At 40.6% G+C, this 16,853-nt stretch overlaps 1 protein-coding gene across 2 annotated transcripts in view; it reads right to left on the reverse strand.

The window, feature by feature from the left end:
* ERMP1 (endoplasmic reticulum metallopeptidase 1) overlaps positions 1-16,341 on the reverse strand; it is a 91,696-nt gene extending 75,355 nt beyond the window's left edge. The window contains exons 1-4 of one of the 2 annotated variants that reach the window (XM_004457385.4): positions 15,917-16,341; positions 14,235-14,536; positions 10,310-10,437; positions 9,549-9,654 (exon numbers count right to left, since the gene is read on the reverse strand). In XM_004457385.4, coding sequence (XP_004457442.1) covers positions 9,549-9,654; positions 10,310-10,437; positions 14,235-14,536; positions 15,917-16,248 — 868 coding nt within the window. In that variant the 5' untranslated portion in view covers positions 16,249-16,341. The remainder of the gene's footprint in view (positions 1-9,548; positions 9,655-10,309; positions 10,438-14,234; positions 14,537-15,916) is intronic. The other variant, XM_058301827.1, reaches the window with a different exon arrangement.
* Between the last annotated feature and the right edge of the window lie 512 nt (positions 16,342-16,853).

Genomic DNA, 16,853 nt, shown 5'->3' on the forward strand with positions numbered 1-16,853 from the left:
CAACGACTTTGCCAAAGGGTGAAAAGGCAGCTGACTCAATGGGGGAAAATATCTGGAAATCACACATCCAATAAGGGTTTAAAATCCATGATATATAAAGAGATGCTACAACAATAAAAAGACAAATGACCCAATTAAAAAATATGCAAAAGTTCTTCTAGCAATGGAAGAACTTGTATCATTGATATAAAGACAGTGGCCACCAGAGGTTCTGAGGGAAGGGAGAGAGAATAACTGCAACATGAGGGCATTTTTGGGACATTACACAGCATCATTCCCACTGCTCTACTTCATATCTTTAGTTTGTGGCATCAGTGCCTCCAGGAAACAAAAAAGGGGGAACAAACAAAGAGGAATGAGAAAAAATAGTGAATACTGTTACAGAAACCAAGAAGAGAACTGACCACTGAATTTTGCAATGTGATCTTTTAAAAGCAGATTTGGTGAGGTGGGGAAACTAAAGCTATATAGAACTGGTTCAAGAATAGGAGAAAAGGAACTAGGGACTGTGACTACAGATAACTCATAAGGAATTTTGCAGTAGATGGGGACAGAGAAAGGGGGCATCATCACAGGAAAGCTTTCTCCCAGAAGACTGACGGTCTGGGGCAAGCTGCCACCTGTCACATGGCAATGCACATGGCAGGCTCTCCCAGCTTCTCTTTCTTCTTCTGGGTTCTGCTGACTTCTAGCTTCTGGCTGCTCCCTGTGGCTTTTTCTCTTTCTCTATGATCTTCCCTATAAGGTTTAGGGTAATAGGATTAAGACCCCTCCTAACTCGGACAGGTCACATTTAACTGAAGTAATCTCATCAAAAGCTTCTATTTACACAAGGGTTCACCCCCAGAGGAATGGACTAAGTTTAAGAATATGCTTTTTGGGGAAGAAGATGTAGCTCAAGCAATTAAGCTCCTGCCTACCATATGGGCGGTCACTGATTTGGTTCCTGGTTCCTCCTAAAGAAGACAGCAAGCTGGTGTGACAGGCAGGTGCAGCAAGCTGACGCAACAAAAGACACAAGTAGGAAAACATAATGAGAGACACAACAAAGCAGGGAGCAGAGGTTCCCAGTGACTCCTAAAGAGGCTGAGCAAGACAGCGAGCTGGAGCGACAGGCAGGCATGGCAAGCTGAAGCTACAAGATGATGCAACAAGAGACACAAGAAGAAAAATACAGTGAGAGACACAACAAAGCAGGGAACAAAGGTGACTCAAGCAATTAGGTGCTTTCCTCTCATATTGGAGGTCGTGGGTTCAGTTCCTGAAGCTCCTAAAGAAACAAAGAAGACAAACAGCAAGTGCAAACAACAACAGGGTGGGGAGAAATAAATATTTAAATAAAAATTTTTTAAAAAGACCACGCTTTTCTGAAGTACATAGCTCAGAGCCATCATAATCTGTCCTCTGGACTCCAAAAAGACAAGTTCTTTCTACATGCAAAATACAGTATTCCATCACAACATCCAAAAAGCCTTAAGTCATTTCAGTAACAATGCCAAGAACAAAGTCTCATCAAAATTGGTTATGGATGTGGTCTGTCCTGGGGTACAATTCCCCTCTGTGGATCTGTAAAACCTAGAAAACAAGTTATCTACTTCCAATATACAACGGAGGGAGAGGTATATAGGATAAACATTCCCTCTTCAGAAGGGTGAAATTTTAAAGAAAACAGCGGCCACAGGTCCCAAACAACTCTGAGACCCAGCAGGGCAAACTCCACTAGATTTCAAGGTCTGAGAGTCATCTATGGCTTCATGTTTTGTCCTCTGGGCCCCACCCTTTTCTAAGCACTTACACTTCTTCTTAAACACTGCGGTGACTCTCTGAGCACAGCGGTGGCAACCAATATCTTTGCAAACTCTGGGGCATGGGCCCCATCATCTCTAAGCACTGGAGTGGCAGCACTCTCCCTGAAGAAAGGGGCACAAAGCATGCCCCCTCCAAGTGCCAGGGCAGATGGCCTTCCCCTTCCAAATGCAGGAGTGAACCAGCCCTTTCCACGGACATGGGAAGACCTACTCTCTTGGCCCAAGGAGAACTCTTCAGTCCAGACCTCAGTCTCCATGGTTCTGTCCTTGAAGTCATTCTTCCTTCAACTTGTCCCTTCTCTGTCCCTTTTCATCCAGGCTGTCAGTGTTTCTGCTCATAAAAATTCTGCAAAAGCTTTGTCAGCTTTATGGGCAGTTCACAAGGGTCCAAACCATCAGACAAAAAGACTTTCCAGAGTCTTCCGGAATAACTGTGCCTCCAATCGTGACTTCCTGAGATGGCTGGTTTGATCCATGTTCACTTAAACCCTCACATGGATTCCTATTCTTCAGGGACTCACTTTCTAGAAGTACACGGATATCCCTGATAGTGTTGCTTCTGACCCTAGTCTCAGAACACACTATCTGGATAGGCTCAGAATTTTCCAATCAAGTTTTGGTTTTTCTGTGCAAAACAGTTCACTTCTTAGCTTATCCCTTTCCTCTTTGATTTTACTAAAAGTTGCACAGTATCTTGGTTTCCCAAAGGGCTACTAATGCAAAGTACCAAAAATGGGTTGGCTTTTATAACGGAGATTTTATTTAGGGAAAACCTTACAGCTCCAAGGCCATGAAATGTCCAAATCAAGGCATCAGCATATTTCTCACCAAAGTCAACTACTGATGAATCCTGGTATTGTGACATGTGGCGAAACAAGATGGCAGCTGTTCTCTGCCGAGGTGCCAGCATTCCCCTGTGGTGGATCAGGCATGTGACCAGTCTCTTCAGCCTTGACTGCTCCATGGACCCAGCCCCTCTTTCCATGCCCAGGCCTCTTTCCATGCCTCTGTGCCCTACTGGTTCCAGACTCCAGGACCTCTCTCAGGCTCTAGGGCCTTCTCTGTCTTCCTGTTGTCCTCTCTCACATGGCAGGGTGAAAATAGCAGTCTCCTTTTTCTGTGTATTTCTGTCTCCATTTATATGAGGCTACAGGTAGAGGGGGGAGAGCCAACCTGAGTAGTCCAATCTAGTCCAATCAAAAGCAATCAAATTAAGTGATCTCATCAAGGTCTCTTAACCGAAATAATGCAAAGGGTCTCACACTCATAGGATTGGATTGGTTTAGGAACTTACTCTTTTGGGATTCAAAAAAAATTTCTATTACAAGCAACCGGGCTGTACCTCCCACACTTAGCTTGGAAATCTCTTCAGCTAAATACCCAAGTTCATCACTTGCAAGTTCTACTTTCAATCTGACATCAGAATATAATTTTGCCACGCTATCTGCCACTTGATAACAAGGGCTGCCTATCTTCCAACTTCCATCAACATATTCATCGTTTCCTTTTAGAACTGTATCTGAAGTACCTTTAGTGTCCATGTTTATACTAACAGTCTATTCAAAGCAATCTAGGTTTTTCTATCAAGCACCTCACAATTCTTCTCGCCTCTACCCATTACCCTATTTCAAAACCATTTCCACATATTACATATTTACAATAGCAGCACCTCTCTGTGGTTCCAAAAACTTTTTTCGTTTCCTGGCTGCCAAGGGAAATACCATGCAGTGGGCTGGCTTAAACAATGGGAATTTACTGGGCTCACAGTTTTGAGGTTAGAAGTTCAAAATCAAGGCATCATCGAGGTGATGCGTTCTTCCAGAAAAGTATGGCATTCTGGGGCTGGGTGCCAGAGAAATTTGGTTATTGGCTTTTCTGTCACATGACAATGCACATGGAAGCCTCTCCTAGCTTCTCTTTTCTCTTCTGGGTTCTGCTGACTTCTAGCTTCTGTGGCTTTCTCTCTACATATAACCTTCCCTATATGTCCTTGAGTAATAGGATTGAGACCCATCCTAATTCAGCTGGTTATACTGTAAATGAAATACTCATCAAAAGGCCCTATTTACAAGGTTCCATCCCCACTGAAATGGACTGAGTTTAAGAACATGTTTTTCTGGGGTGCATAGCTCCAAGGCACATAGGGTATGAGGTAGTGTCAAAGCGGTTTTCTTTAAGATGGTTATAAAAAAGCATATCTGTGCACTGATGGATATGATCTTATAGAGAGGGAAAAATTAATGATGGGAAAGAAAAAAAATTAATGTCACCATTTATATAAACAGTCTCACCTATTCATGGATCTTAAATTTGTTCTCCATTTTTTTACTATTAAAAAGCAAGGGGGAAATGAACTTGGTCCAATGGATAGGGTGTCTGCCTACCACATGGGAGGTCCCCGGTTCAAACCCCAGGCCTCCTTGACCCGTGTGGAGCTGGCCCATGTGCAGTGCTGATGCATGCAAGGAGTGCTGTGCCATGCAGGGGAGCACCACACGCAAGGAGTGTACCCCATAAGGAGAGCTGCACAGCGCGAAAGAAAGTGCAGCCTGCCCAAGAACAGCGCCGCGTACATGGAGAGTTGACACAACAAGATGACGCAACAAAAAGAAACGCAGATTCCCGGTGCTGCTGATAAGGATAGAAAGTGGTCACAGAGGAACACGCAGCGAATGGACACAGAGAGCAGACAATGGGGCGGGGGAGGTAAGGGTAGAAAAATAAATCTTTAAAAAAAAAAAAGAAAGAAAACTTCCTAAGTAAATGTCTCTCCTGAAGTGGTAACACAGCACTAGAGAGTGCAAACTGTTTTTACTGAAAAGTTTCCAGGACAAGATAAGTGCTATTGTGCAGTAAAAAAGAGTGCCTGTAAGGAAAAATAAATAGGACAGAGTGTTCTGGCATACACTCTCAACAGAGCTCCAAATCCAGGTGGACCTTTATCCCCTTTTAGTCACAATATGGAAGCATCACTAAACAACTTTTTGAAAGTCATCCCCATAAGAAGCTAGTGTTTTGTAGACAGCAGCATCTGGAAGTGAAAGAAATAATTAGAAAGGTATTGAAATTTCTTGTGGCCCAGGAGCCACAAGAATAGATGAAAAAATATCTTAGAAAAACTCAGAATAAAAGAGGAAGATAAGCCCTAGACATCTTTTGTAGGGTGTCGCTCTAGAAAAAAAAAGTAAATGTGAAATACGGGGAATTAAAGAATGAGTAAAATATTTAAATTGTCTATGTATTGCTAACCAGGCATAAGTCTATTATTGCCTTATTATAAAAGCAATCATTGGCACTGCAAAAATTTAAACAATATAGAAAAACTATAAAATGTGGAAGTAAAGCAGTAATGACAATTCTGGTCTTCTTCAATTCATAAGGCAATGCAGCTCAAATTGTTTTTACACACCGACCCCATCCTCGAATCCAGTTTTACAAGTGAATATTCCCCATCTGTCAGTGATAATTATTAACAATTTATTTTATTCCAGATAATGCAATTATTTCTAAAAAAGTTATGCCACTTCAGAATTTTATGTAAATATCTAGATTTAGTGAAAAGAGCATAGAGTTTGAGACAGTCAGATGAAGCTACAGCGCTCAGTCAAAAAGTATAAATAAAGAAACTGACATAGGTCTGGATCTGACTAACTTTAGGTAAATACAGTTTAACCATGTTGGACTACATATATGTAAAACATTAATATATAGGCATAGTAAAAACCAGGAAGGGTATAGGCTATACCCTACCATGGATTTTTCTCTGGGTGACAGAAATAAAGGGCAGCTGCTATGACAATAAATTAAAACCAGGGAATTATGGGAAGATGCAGGAAGGAAGATGCAGAGTAGGAAGCTCTAGAAATCAGTCCCTCTAGCAGAACAACTATTAAACAGAAAGGAGCTGTCCAAATCAACTCTTTTGAAACTAAGGAATTCAGCAGAAAACTATACAGCATCCAGGAAAGAGCAGGAGGATGAGGCTGATAAACTGCAGTAAATACCAGTGAACTGCTCGCTCCACATGGAGGTTATTATCGCCCATTTCCTACTCTCACAGCAGTCAGCAGTGGAGTCCAGCCCCTGGCGGAGCCTGCTACTGCCAGAGAAGGATATAAAAATCTAATTCTCCAAGATATGGAGGTGAAGGGGATATGGTCTTATCACAGATCACCGTTTTCTGATTAGCTACTTCAGAGACCAACCACTGTTCCAACTAGGCCCAGACAAAGGTAGCGGAGGAAACTTAGACAGTACATTTCCTCAGAGCTACAGAGGAAGGTTGAAGGGCTGCATTTGCTGGGCAGGTACAGAATCAAGAAAGCACAGCTTTGGGGAGTCATGGAAGAATCTTCTGGCGCCCCCCCCCCCCACACTCCTTTTGTGCGTCCCTATCCTAGCTCCGACTGGGAAAGACAAACTTGCAAAACTCCTTTCCAGCATGTCCTATGCCCTTCAGACAAAAGCAGCTTGAGACAATTATTCAAGAAATAATTTAAGAGGGAGGCCTGGGGCAAATGGTTACCTGCTTTAAGTCCTGCAGTGGAACACCCAGGAAAGGAAGGGCTGCCTCTTGGGAAGCAAAGGACACTTTCAAACTCCTGTAAACAAAGGAACTCCTAAAGCCACTAGCAAGCACAAGACCAGGACAATACACAGGACCAGAAAACACTGGGAGGACCCTACACTTTGAATTCACCTTGGGCTGCACTTCCTGATGGGAGGGCTGAACTCTCAAGAATACCAGCCAAGGCAAGGTCAATATGCAGAGACAGTGAGTGGTTTCCTTGGTTTTGTTAGCTCCTAACACTCAAGAAAATCTCTGTCATTATCACTCACTGTATACAAACTCAAGTAACAGATATCTCAGGGAATAAATTCCAGAGTTAACACTGTATTAAAATGTGTGCAACAAAAGATTATAAGACAAACAAACAGAGACTAGCCGGAAGGAAGAGGAAAAAAATTCAGAAAAATCAACCAAGACCAGTCTGTGAACACACTAGACAAAGACTTTAAAGATGCAGAAATTTGAAAAAGGAGCCAAACAGAACTACTGGAGTCAAAGACCACAATAAATGAATGAAAAATTCCCAGGAGGGTTTCAACAATCAATTGAAGCTAGAAGAAGAATCAGTGAACTCAAGTGAGATAGTTGGAATGAGTCAGGTTGGGAAGCAGAAAGTAAAATGAATTATAAAAGTCAAAACAGCCTAAGAAACTTCTGGGACACCATCAAGCATACCAATATACGCATCATGGGAGTCCCAGAAGAAGAAAGAGAGAAAGGCACTGAAGAAATAGTCAAAGAAATAATGACAGAAAACTTCCCAAACTGAGCAAAAGACACTGAATATGCACATTCAAGAAGCCCCAAGAACACCAAAAAAGAAACCTGAATAGATATATGCCCTGACACATACTAAATAACTGACAAATGCAAAGGATAAGGAGAGCGTTCTGAAAGCTAAAAGAGAAAATTATTATATACAAGGAAGGTGGATTGAAGTAATTACAGTGCTGAGAAGAAACAACTGTCAACTAAGAATTCTGTATCCAGTGAGATTTTCTTTCAAAAATGAGGATGAGCTCAAGATATTGCCAGATTAAAAAAAAGGTAAAGGAGTTCATCACCACTATACCTATTCCACAAGCAATGCTAAAGGGAGTTCTTCAGACAGAATGGAAAGGACATTAGACAGTGGTTCAAGGTGGCATAAAGAAATAAAGACCTACAGTAAAGGGTTTCCATTTGGGTAATTATAAATGGCAGTATTATGGTACTGTATTTTTGGTACATAACTCTACTACTTACTTCCCAGAGGTGCTAAAATTCAATGCATAAAAATTATGAATCTATGCTTTTGGATATACAAACTCCTCCAAAAATCCAAAAGGAGGGAATACTCCCTAATTCATTCTATGAGGCCAATATCACCCTCACATCAAAGCCAGAGAAAGATACCACAAGAAAAGATTATTATAATTTCTTTTGACTATAGATGAGAAAACCCCCAACAAAATACTAGCAAACTGAATCCAACAGTACATGAGAAGAATTATGCATCATGATCAACTGAAATTTATCCCAGGTATGAAAGAGTATTTCAACATAAGAAAATCAATTTATGTAATACACATTAATAGACTGAAGGAAAAAGGCATATGATCATTTCAATTGACAGAGAAAAGGCATTTGACAAAATCCAGGGACACTTCTTGATAAAAACACTTAGAAAACTAGGAATAGAAGGAAACTTCCTCAGCATGATGAAGAGTATATATGAAAAACCCACAGCTAACATCATGCTAAGATTGGGAATAAGACAAGGATGCCCACTGTCACCACTCTTATTCAACATTGTACTGGAAGTTCTAGCCAGAGCAGTCAAGCAAGAAAAAGAAGAAGTAAAACTTGCCCTGTTTGCAGATTACATGATACTATATATAGAAAATCCTGAAAAATCCACAAGAAAGCTCTTAGCGCTAAAAAATGAATTCAACAAAGTGACGGGGTACAAGATCAAAACCCAAAAATCTGTAATGTTTCTATATAATAGCAATAAACAATTAGAAGAAGAAATCAAGAAAAATATTCCATTTCTCCATTCAAATACATAATTCAGTGCTGTAAATAATGTTCACAATGTGGTGCTACCATCACCACCATCCATTACCAAAATTTTTCCATTGTCCCAAACAGAAACTGTACGTTTTAAGTCTTAGCTCTCTCTTCTCTACCCCCTTTCCATCCCCTGGTAACCTATATTCTAGATTCAGACTCTATGTACTTATTCTAATGATTTCATAATTAAAGTCCCTAAACTTCACGTAAGTTTTCTCATTTTAATTCATGAAATGATTATCTAAAATAATTTATATCATAATCACCCACAATGGATAAAAGAAAGTTCATCAGCTATGTGACAATCTGGTCACTGGTTAAGAACAAAGTCTCTGAACTTGGTATACTACGTTCAAATCTGTGTTCTGCCATTTACCAACCATGAGATCACACCTTAGGCAAGTTACATTCCCTCTTGCCTCGTGTTCTCATCTGAAAATGAGGGTAACAACAGTACTTACTCCTCACATTGATTTGATGATTAAATGACTTGATATATATAAAATGCTTTGAACAACTGGCCATATAATAAGCGCTCTACAGGTATTGGATGCTATTAATGTTATTATATTAAAATGTTAACAAAGACAAAGCTTAAACCAAAGAATATTCATTTCACTGGAGAGATTACTAAAGTTCAAAAAATTTCCACTTTTATGAAAATAAGAATTCCATTAAAATGGAAAGAAACAGAAAACAGAGGGAAGCAGACATGGCTCAACTAATGGAGTGTCAGCCTACCATATGGGGGTCCAGGGCCTGACCCATGTGCTGAGCTGGCCCACATGCAGTGCTGTTGCACGCAAGGAGTGCCATGCCATGCAGGGGTGCCCCCGTGTAGGGAAGCCCCATGTGCAAGGAGTGCGCACCACAAGGAGCCGCCCTACATGAAAAAAAAGCGGCCCGCCCAGGAGTGGTGCCACACACACACACAGAGCTAATGCAGCAAGATGACACAACAACAACAAAAAAAGAAATGCAGTTTCCCAGTGTGGGATAATACAAGCGGACGCAGAAGAACACACAGCAAATAGAGAGCAGACAAGGGGGAGGGGGGGAATAAAATAAATCTTTAAAAATATATATATATATGTAGAAAACATAGCCTCACATACCTGTTTGGAATACAAGCTCTTTCCCTCCTACCCCTGCTGCCTCCAGGTTAATGAATGCACGAATCAAGCTAGCCCAGGGGTGCTGAGTAATGAAACCATGACTAGCCTTCATGAGAAGAAAAGAAAACAAATACAAGTTAAACAATCTTAAATCATCAAAGTCTTTATTTTTATTTTAAGGACAGAACAATTTTGATGAAGGAATATGAAAACAAAAAATAATCTTTTTTTTTCAAAGGCAGTACCTAAATTAGATGTCCTTTGTTTCTGCCTATATGTATAATGGCTATGTGCAGTGTGCCAAGTGGAAAGTCACCCAACACCAGAGGCAGTCTGACTACCATGAGTGGTGCCAAACAACATCCTTGGTGTGAAACCATGTGAAAGAAAGAGCAGAAGAGAACAGAAGAGAAAGGAAAGAGAAGGGAAGGGAAGATTAACATGGCTGGGCATTCCATTCAAGCTGTGTGTCTGCCTCACAAGATCTCTGAAACTCAGGTGTTAAAGAAAATTGGAAATGGAGTACCTATGCCATCATCTTTATAAATCAAACACTGCCAAGACAAGTCCTGAGTTGGGATTTTCAAATACTGAACAGGTCAGCTGGATTTTGAAAGCACCACCAAACACAATATTTAGTTTCCGTATCATTTTGATACTAATCAAATAAAAAATCAAAATATTGTTAGTTATTACTACTGTTACTACTATTATTGTTTCATTGTTATTCAAGCTTAGTATTTAAAATAGCAAAATCCCACCTGCAAAACATTTTCCTCAGCACCATTAAACAGAAATATGACAGCATGATGTAAGGCTTCTGAAGATGTTGATAAGACATGAAGGACTTCCAGCATCACTGAACAGCTAACTGCATCATCACTGGCACCTTAAATTAGAAAGACAGATTTGCTTCTCAGATTTTAAAACCTTTACTGCAGGGGCTCGCTACCTTTTTTGTTCCATGGACCCATTTGCCAGTCAGGTGAAAACCACGGACCCCTTACTAAGTCCACACTACACTGTGTATTATTTATAAATAATCACACCTGTACCAACACATGCCCACAAGAATAGTGTTTTTCTGAATTTCAATTCAAGCTCATGGACCCCTGGTTAAGAAACCGTGCTTTACTATATGACCCATTATAGCTAGGAATATAATTTTCTCACCAAAGACACATTCTAAATAGCTGCATGATCAGAAACATAGCTTTGTCTTCCTCAGGTGACAATTACAGCCACTGAGGAAGCTCCATAAGGGCAAGGACCTTTATCTGGTTTGCCTCCTGACTTTATTCTCCATACCTAGAACCGTCTCTGGACCACAGTAGTTGCTTAATTAATATTTGTTGAATAAGTCAACCAGGTGACACCTAAAGTAATACTGAAAACTGGGATTTTCAGGAACCCAAGGCAATTTGTTCCGTTCTTATTCTTTTTCTACACCCTCTGTGATTTCTCATTTCTGGTGTTCATAGCTTCCTACATCATCCTACTGTAACCCTCTCCATTCCTGCTTGTTTTCTGGCCAAAATCTGAAAAGCTGCAGATCACTCCATATTAACAAGAGGTCAGTTTGGATGGTTTCACATATTTAAGTCTTCTCCAAGGGAATCATGTGCTAAAACAAGTACAAAGACACCTAAACTGATAAGACACAGGGAAGGGGAATGATACTGACAAAGGAGAAGGACTTAGTCAAATCAATTAACTGCTTAGTTTAGACACTTTAAATATTAAAGGTTAATGTATAGATGACTTCAGAGCTTTGAATTTTAAAAGTATTCTAAAAGGCAGTTAAAGAAAATGATTAGATATTTGATATGAAGGATTATTATTAGTTATTTTAGGTGAGGTAACTGATGGCATTATGAACATACCAAAAAAGGAGTACTTATCTTTTAGTAATGTAGAATGAAATATAGAGGAATCAGTATAGCTGAGATAGCTTCGAAATAATCAAGGGGTAAAAAGGTAGAGGTAGAGAAGAAACAAGATTGAACACTGGTTGATAACTTGAAGACGGATGATAGGAATATAGGGGTTCATTAAACAATTCTCTGTACTTTTGAAGAGATTTTAAATTTTCCATAATAAAAAGTTTAAAGAGTAATTGAAGTAATTAAGTAATAACCCAGCCAATAGCAATGCTGGGTTTACACACTGGAAGAAGGGTATGATGTAGTTTAGCATGGGTTTTACAGTAAGAAAGACCTGGAAGAAATTCTAGCTCTGCCGCCTTACCATTCTCACACTATTTCCTGTTTTAGAAGACAGGCTAATGATAACATCCTCACAGGTTTGTTGTGAGCATTACACAAGATAATACATAGCGCCTGGCATGTGCTAGGCATTCAATATTAGTTTTTCCTTCTTTTTGCAAACTTAAGGTGCAAACTTAAGTTGCAGCCAGCTAAAATGCTTGTTTTGTTTCTGTTAAAACTCCAGACCCCATTCCTACTCAAGAAGAAACTACTTATTAGCTATTACTTGTTTTGGTAGTGATTATTGGCTTATATTTTCATCAGGGAATGAAAGTAATAATGATCTAATTACTACCAAGTAAAAAGTATATACAACTGTAAGTAAAAATTACCACTTTCCAGAAGCCAAATGAAATATTTTTTAACTTTTAGACTGTGAGAACTTTAACTTACAAAGCACATAATATTTTTCTTTTAAAAATGATTTTTTTTTCTTAAGGGTAAGAGATAAGGAAAATTGAGAGAGACATCTTTATAGGCTTGATTAAAGTTATACTGTTTATCTTCCCTTAGCTGAATGGTTCTTGGTGTCTTAGGACAGAGCTAGAGAAGGCTCAAACATCTTTAAGACAGTGATGGAAAGCTAAAAAAGACAGGTTCATTAAAGGTTGGGTGGTTAACCAACATCCCTTTCCAATTAGAATTAACCCTGAAATTGCAGCTATCTCTTAAACAACTCAATGTCTCTTCTACACAGAACCACCCTGTAGACCCAGGAAGATATTTAAGGCTTTTCTTGAGGAACAGTGCTTCTAAATGGTATCAGTTCCAGAGTCCCGGATATTGTGCTGAAAACATTAAAAAAAAAAAAAAATCCATGTTTCATTCAATAAGTTTATCCAATAAAAGGATTCTGGCAATAGTCTGACAAACATGTGAAACACTATTTTTAACAATTTATTATTGATAGGAATTTCCTTGGGATTGTTGATAAAGGTATTCTTACAAAACTTTAGTTTGTTAAAAACAGGTTCAGCCATTCTTTAATTATCAGACCCCATATATGCAATTTATAACATTTGACAGTTTTTTTCCTGATACTTGAACATACATCTTACTATATAATTACCTTAGGTAGCCATGGTGTTGATGGGTCCCTTCTCAGAATTTAAGCATTATAATAGGGGGCATAAGATGACAATTTATTTCATTACTGTTTTGAAATCGACATTTGTCATTTCCCCAGCACTTAAGAAGGTATTTTTTACTTTATACAACAGATGAGTGTATACTATTTTAAAAAGCAAGTTATTTTCTAAATGTAATCTGCAAGCTTTCTAAATAAAGATATCTAGGAATCACCATCAAACAAATCAATTTTACTTTATATTTCATGTAACTCTAGATGTTCACATTGGGCCTGCTTCAAGTTCGAGCAATCTGTAAGTATAATATTAATAACAGTTAACAGCACTAAAAACCAAACAAGCAAAAAAGTATTTTCAGTGCCAGGCACTGTTTTAGTGTTCTACTTGCATTTGATCCTCACTTAAACCACTGAACAAGTCCATTAGGAAAATACTATAACTATTTCCATTTCATAGGGAAGAAACTGAGGAGCAATGAGATTTAGTAATTTGCCCAAGGGAGCATGCCCTCTTAACAACTATAATACTCTCCTTCCTTTCAAAGAACTGACTGTTCAGGAAACCCAGCATCTGGTCCCAGTTCTACCTATGATCAGCTAAACTTATTCCTGTGCAAATGAGGGGATTGAACCGATACTATTTCAGGTCGTGCCTAGCTCTAAAATGCTGTGATTCCACTGTAAAATGTTACTATTGTCTATTCTTTCCTATTTACAATCTCTTTAACTAGTGAAAACATTTTCTGAGAAATCTTAATTTAAAAAAAAGGCAAGTTCAATTTAGGGAATTCTCATTCATTCAACAAGTATTTATTGTGTCAGGCACTGTCCTAAACATCAAGTCTTAAATTTTCAGAGTAAGAATTATAGATTATGAGATTCTCTAACAGTATGGTACCCATAATGGACCAAAATTCTCACTTTGCTGGTCAACAAAGTTGTGGTAAAGATGCCCAAATCCCAAGTTCCTCGAGGACAGGGACTAACCCTTTGTACCCAAAGCCCTGTATAATTCTCAGCTGAGTAAACGCTTAAAGTGGCAGAACCTAATTCCAGAACACACACTGCGTGGTAACTCTAATAAAACTACTTCATTCTACCATGTTTTGTCATTTAGCGGCTAATGTTAAAACTAATAAAAATAATGCAAAATTAAAACACTTGAGAGAATACTGAAAGGTTAGATCCTAAACTAAATGATAATATTCTAATTCTCCTGCCTTCCATCACAATGAAGTTTGTTGGAGAAAATTGTGTCCCACAACTGCCCAAGAAATTTAATAAACTTTCTGGGCTATAATAACTTCAAAATGACTAAAGCATCATACATACCTGGTGAGTTTGCCACTGAGTCAAAATGACAATTAGCCAGGATGGCATGCTGGGCTCCATCTCTGGGTTCCAGCTTTACCACAACATTAGTGATGTTGTCATAATAGCTTGTAAAACCTCCCAAGAAGTCAATGCTAAAGGAGCCTGTGGGCCGTTGTACATCTACTGAAATCTTGTGAATGCTGTTGCTTTGAAGTTCAATCAGTTTAATCTGTTCCAAAAGGTAGTGCACTGTCAGAATTTCATTTTCTGGACTTCCTGTAGTCCTGGGACCAATGGATGTTATATGCTCAAGATAATCCCTGAAAGTGACCAAATGAATGATGATGACAAAGACTTGCTAGGCTTAAAACTAACATTTAGCACAGAGCAACTTTTCCACTAAATTCCCCTCCCCCAACCCCTACTGCAAAACCTTTCACCTTTGACTTCTTTATAACAAAGACTGCCTTTTATTACTTCAGGCACCCTGTGAAAAACATCTGTAATGTCCCATCATTTCATTTTGGGGTCTGTGAGTTGATCCTTTCAGAGTTTTCTCCACCCATCCCACTACCAGCTTCTCCCAATCCCTCTATCAAGCCAATACAAAGACTAAGGATTATATTAAAACTGTGTGACTGCTGAAGGCTGGACAGAACAGATTACAACTTCACTGAGTCACACTAAGGGAGAATTACTGATTCTAAGTATTGCCAGCTGAAATCAGTAAGCAACGACACAATTAAGTCAAGATGTTAAATGTGTAAAGAAAAATTTTTGAATGTAAAGAATGGACATAGCCCTCCTTGTGTGCACACAAGGACTAATAACTTCAGTTCAGGACAAAATGAATTCAATTTCCTAACACAAACAAATAAACGTTTTGGTCTTTTCACTGCATTCCAAGCAGGAAGAAGGGGGAGTGGGGGCTGTGTTCCAGAAAGTCCTTAAGAAAATAAACTTTCAGCACTGTATTTGAAGAAAAAGTTTCACATAACAGTGGCTGTTAAAAACTTTTTCTGCTAACTTATGATTTTATGAGTTTTGCCAGAGGTTACAATCCTTCTGGTCAAATCACCTTTCCTAGCACACCTAAAGGTGTTTTTGGTTTTTGTTTTTAATTGGAAAAAAAAAAAAAAAAAGTCAAAACTTGGAAAGCCACTACTAATCCAAGAGCCCACTAACAAGTTTCAGGGCTCTTGAGAACTTCTGAAATTGTGTGAAAAAATTTTGAGTGTGGGGTCTTCCATGAAGAGATTTCATAGCTTTCAGATTTGAGGACTATAACCTCAAAAATGCTCAAGACCACTGCACTATTCCCTTCTAACAGCCCCCCAGAGAGCGAAATTATACAACACAAATTTCACTATCATTCAGTTCATCTGGAAAGCAGGAGGAGCTGACCAAGACAAAAAGTGGAAATTGGTCCGGGAGATGAGAACACAATTAACAACCAACATCTGCAGGTACGGCAGGAAGGAAAGGAAAGGCGCAATCCACCCCGCCATCCCCAAGCTACATCACGAGTTTAACACATCACAGGCAGCTCGGACCTCAGAAGAGGAAAAGGCCGAGCCACCCCACACTACAGGCGGCCGGGGCGGGCCCCGGCGGTTCCGCAGGGAGGGTGCACACAGATGCGGCGCCCTGAGCCCCAGCAGAAGCCGCCAAGGGACCGGCGGGGCGGGAGCGGCCGGTACCTGGCTTGGCGCGCGTCGAACTCCCCATGGCGCCCAAGGGCCCCGTGCAGCACGAGCTGCTGCAGTGAGAGCTGCACGAGAGCCCGCAGGGCAAGCAAGTAGAGCACGAGCCCCAGCGCCGTGTGCGCCTCGGACAGCCCAGTCCCCGCGCTCGGACTCGCACCGCCGCCGCGCCCGGGACTCCGCTTCCGCGTCCTTGAGCCGCCGCCGCTCGCGTCCACCAGGAGCCCCTGCGCCGGGTACTCCCTCTCCGGCGCCGCTGCCTGGCCCTCACGGCGTTCCCCTACGCCACGATGCCGCCTCACGGCCGCCGACTCCGAACCCCAATCCATGGCCACGAGCCGCAGCCGCCAGCCCAACCGACACAGCCCGCGACAGCCCCGCGAGCAGCCGGGGCCACCGCAGCGCCTCCTAGTGAGCGGACGGAAACTGCAGAGGGCCAAACTTGTTCTGATTGGCCTGTCCCGCGGCGTCACAACTCAGCTTCTTCCGACAGATTGCCGCCAGGTACTGGCACGGCCTGCCCCGTATGGGCGTGGTGGGTGTGACTTTGGCTGAGCTTTCCTGCCAGGTGTGGGACAGAATTTCCAAATGAAAGGAGAGTCATAGACCTAAAAACATGCAGCGTAACGCAATGGAAGTGGGAGAGCTCTTTTAAAAGAATGCATGTGGCAGATGAAAAGGGCAGTGGCCCAGCTTTGGTAAAGAGTGCTAGACCAACTTCTGAAAGAAGTGTGCTGCTGGTTCTTAAGATTAGAAATAGGGCTGCACAGAGGAGGCCCAGTGTAGGAGTTTGATATCGTTATGAATTCCAAAAATAGATATTGGATTATGTTTGTAATCTGGTCTATTACTGGGCATGATTGAGTTATGATTAGGGCTTTGATTGGGCCACGTCATTAGGACACAGCAAAGGACAGAGTTGAGGGTTTTTGAT

This window comes from Dasypus novemcinctus, chromosome 8 (genome assembly GCF_030445035.2).
Source record: "Dasypus novemcinctus isolate mDasNov1 chromosome 8, mDasNov1.1.hap2, whole genome shotgun sequence".
NCBI lineage: Eukaryota > Metazoa > Chordata > Mammalia > Cingulata > Dasypodidae > Dasypus > Dasypus novemcinctus.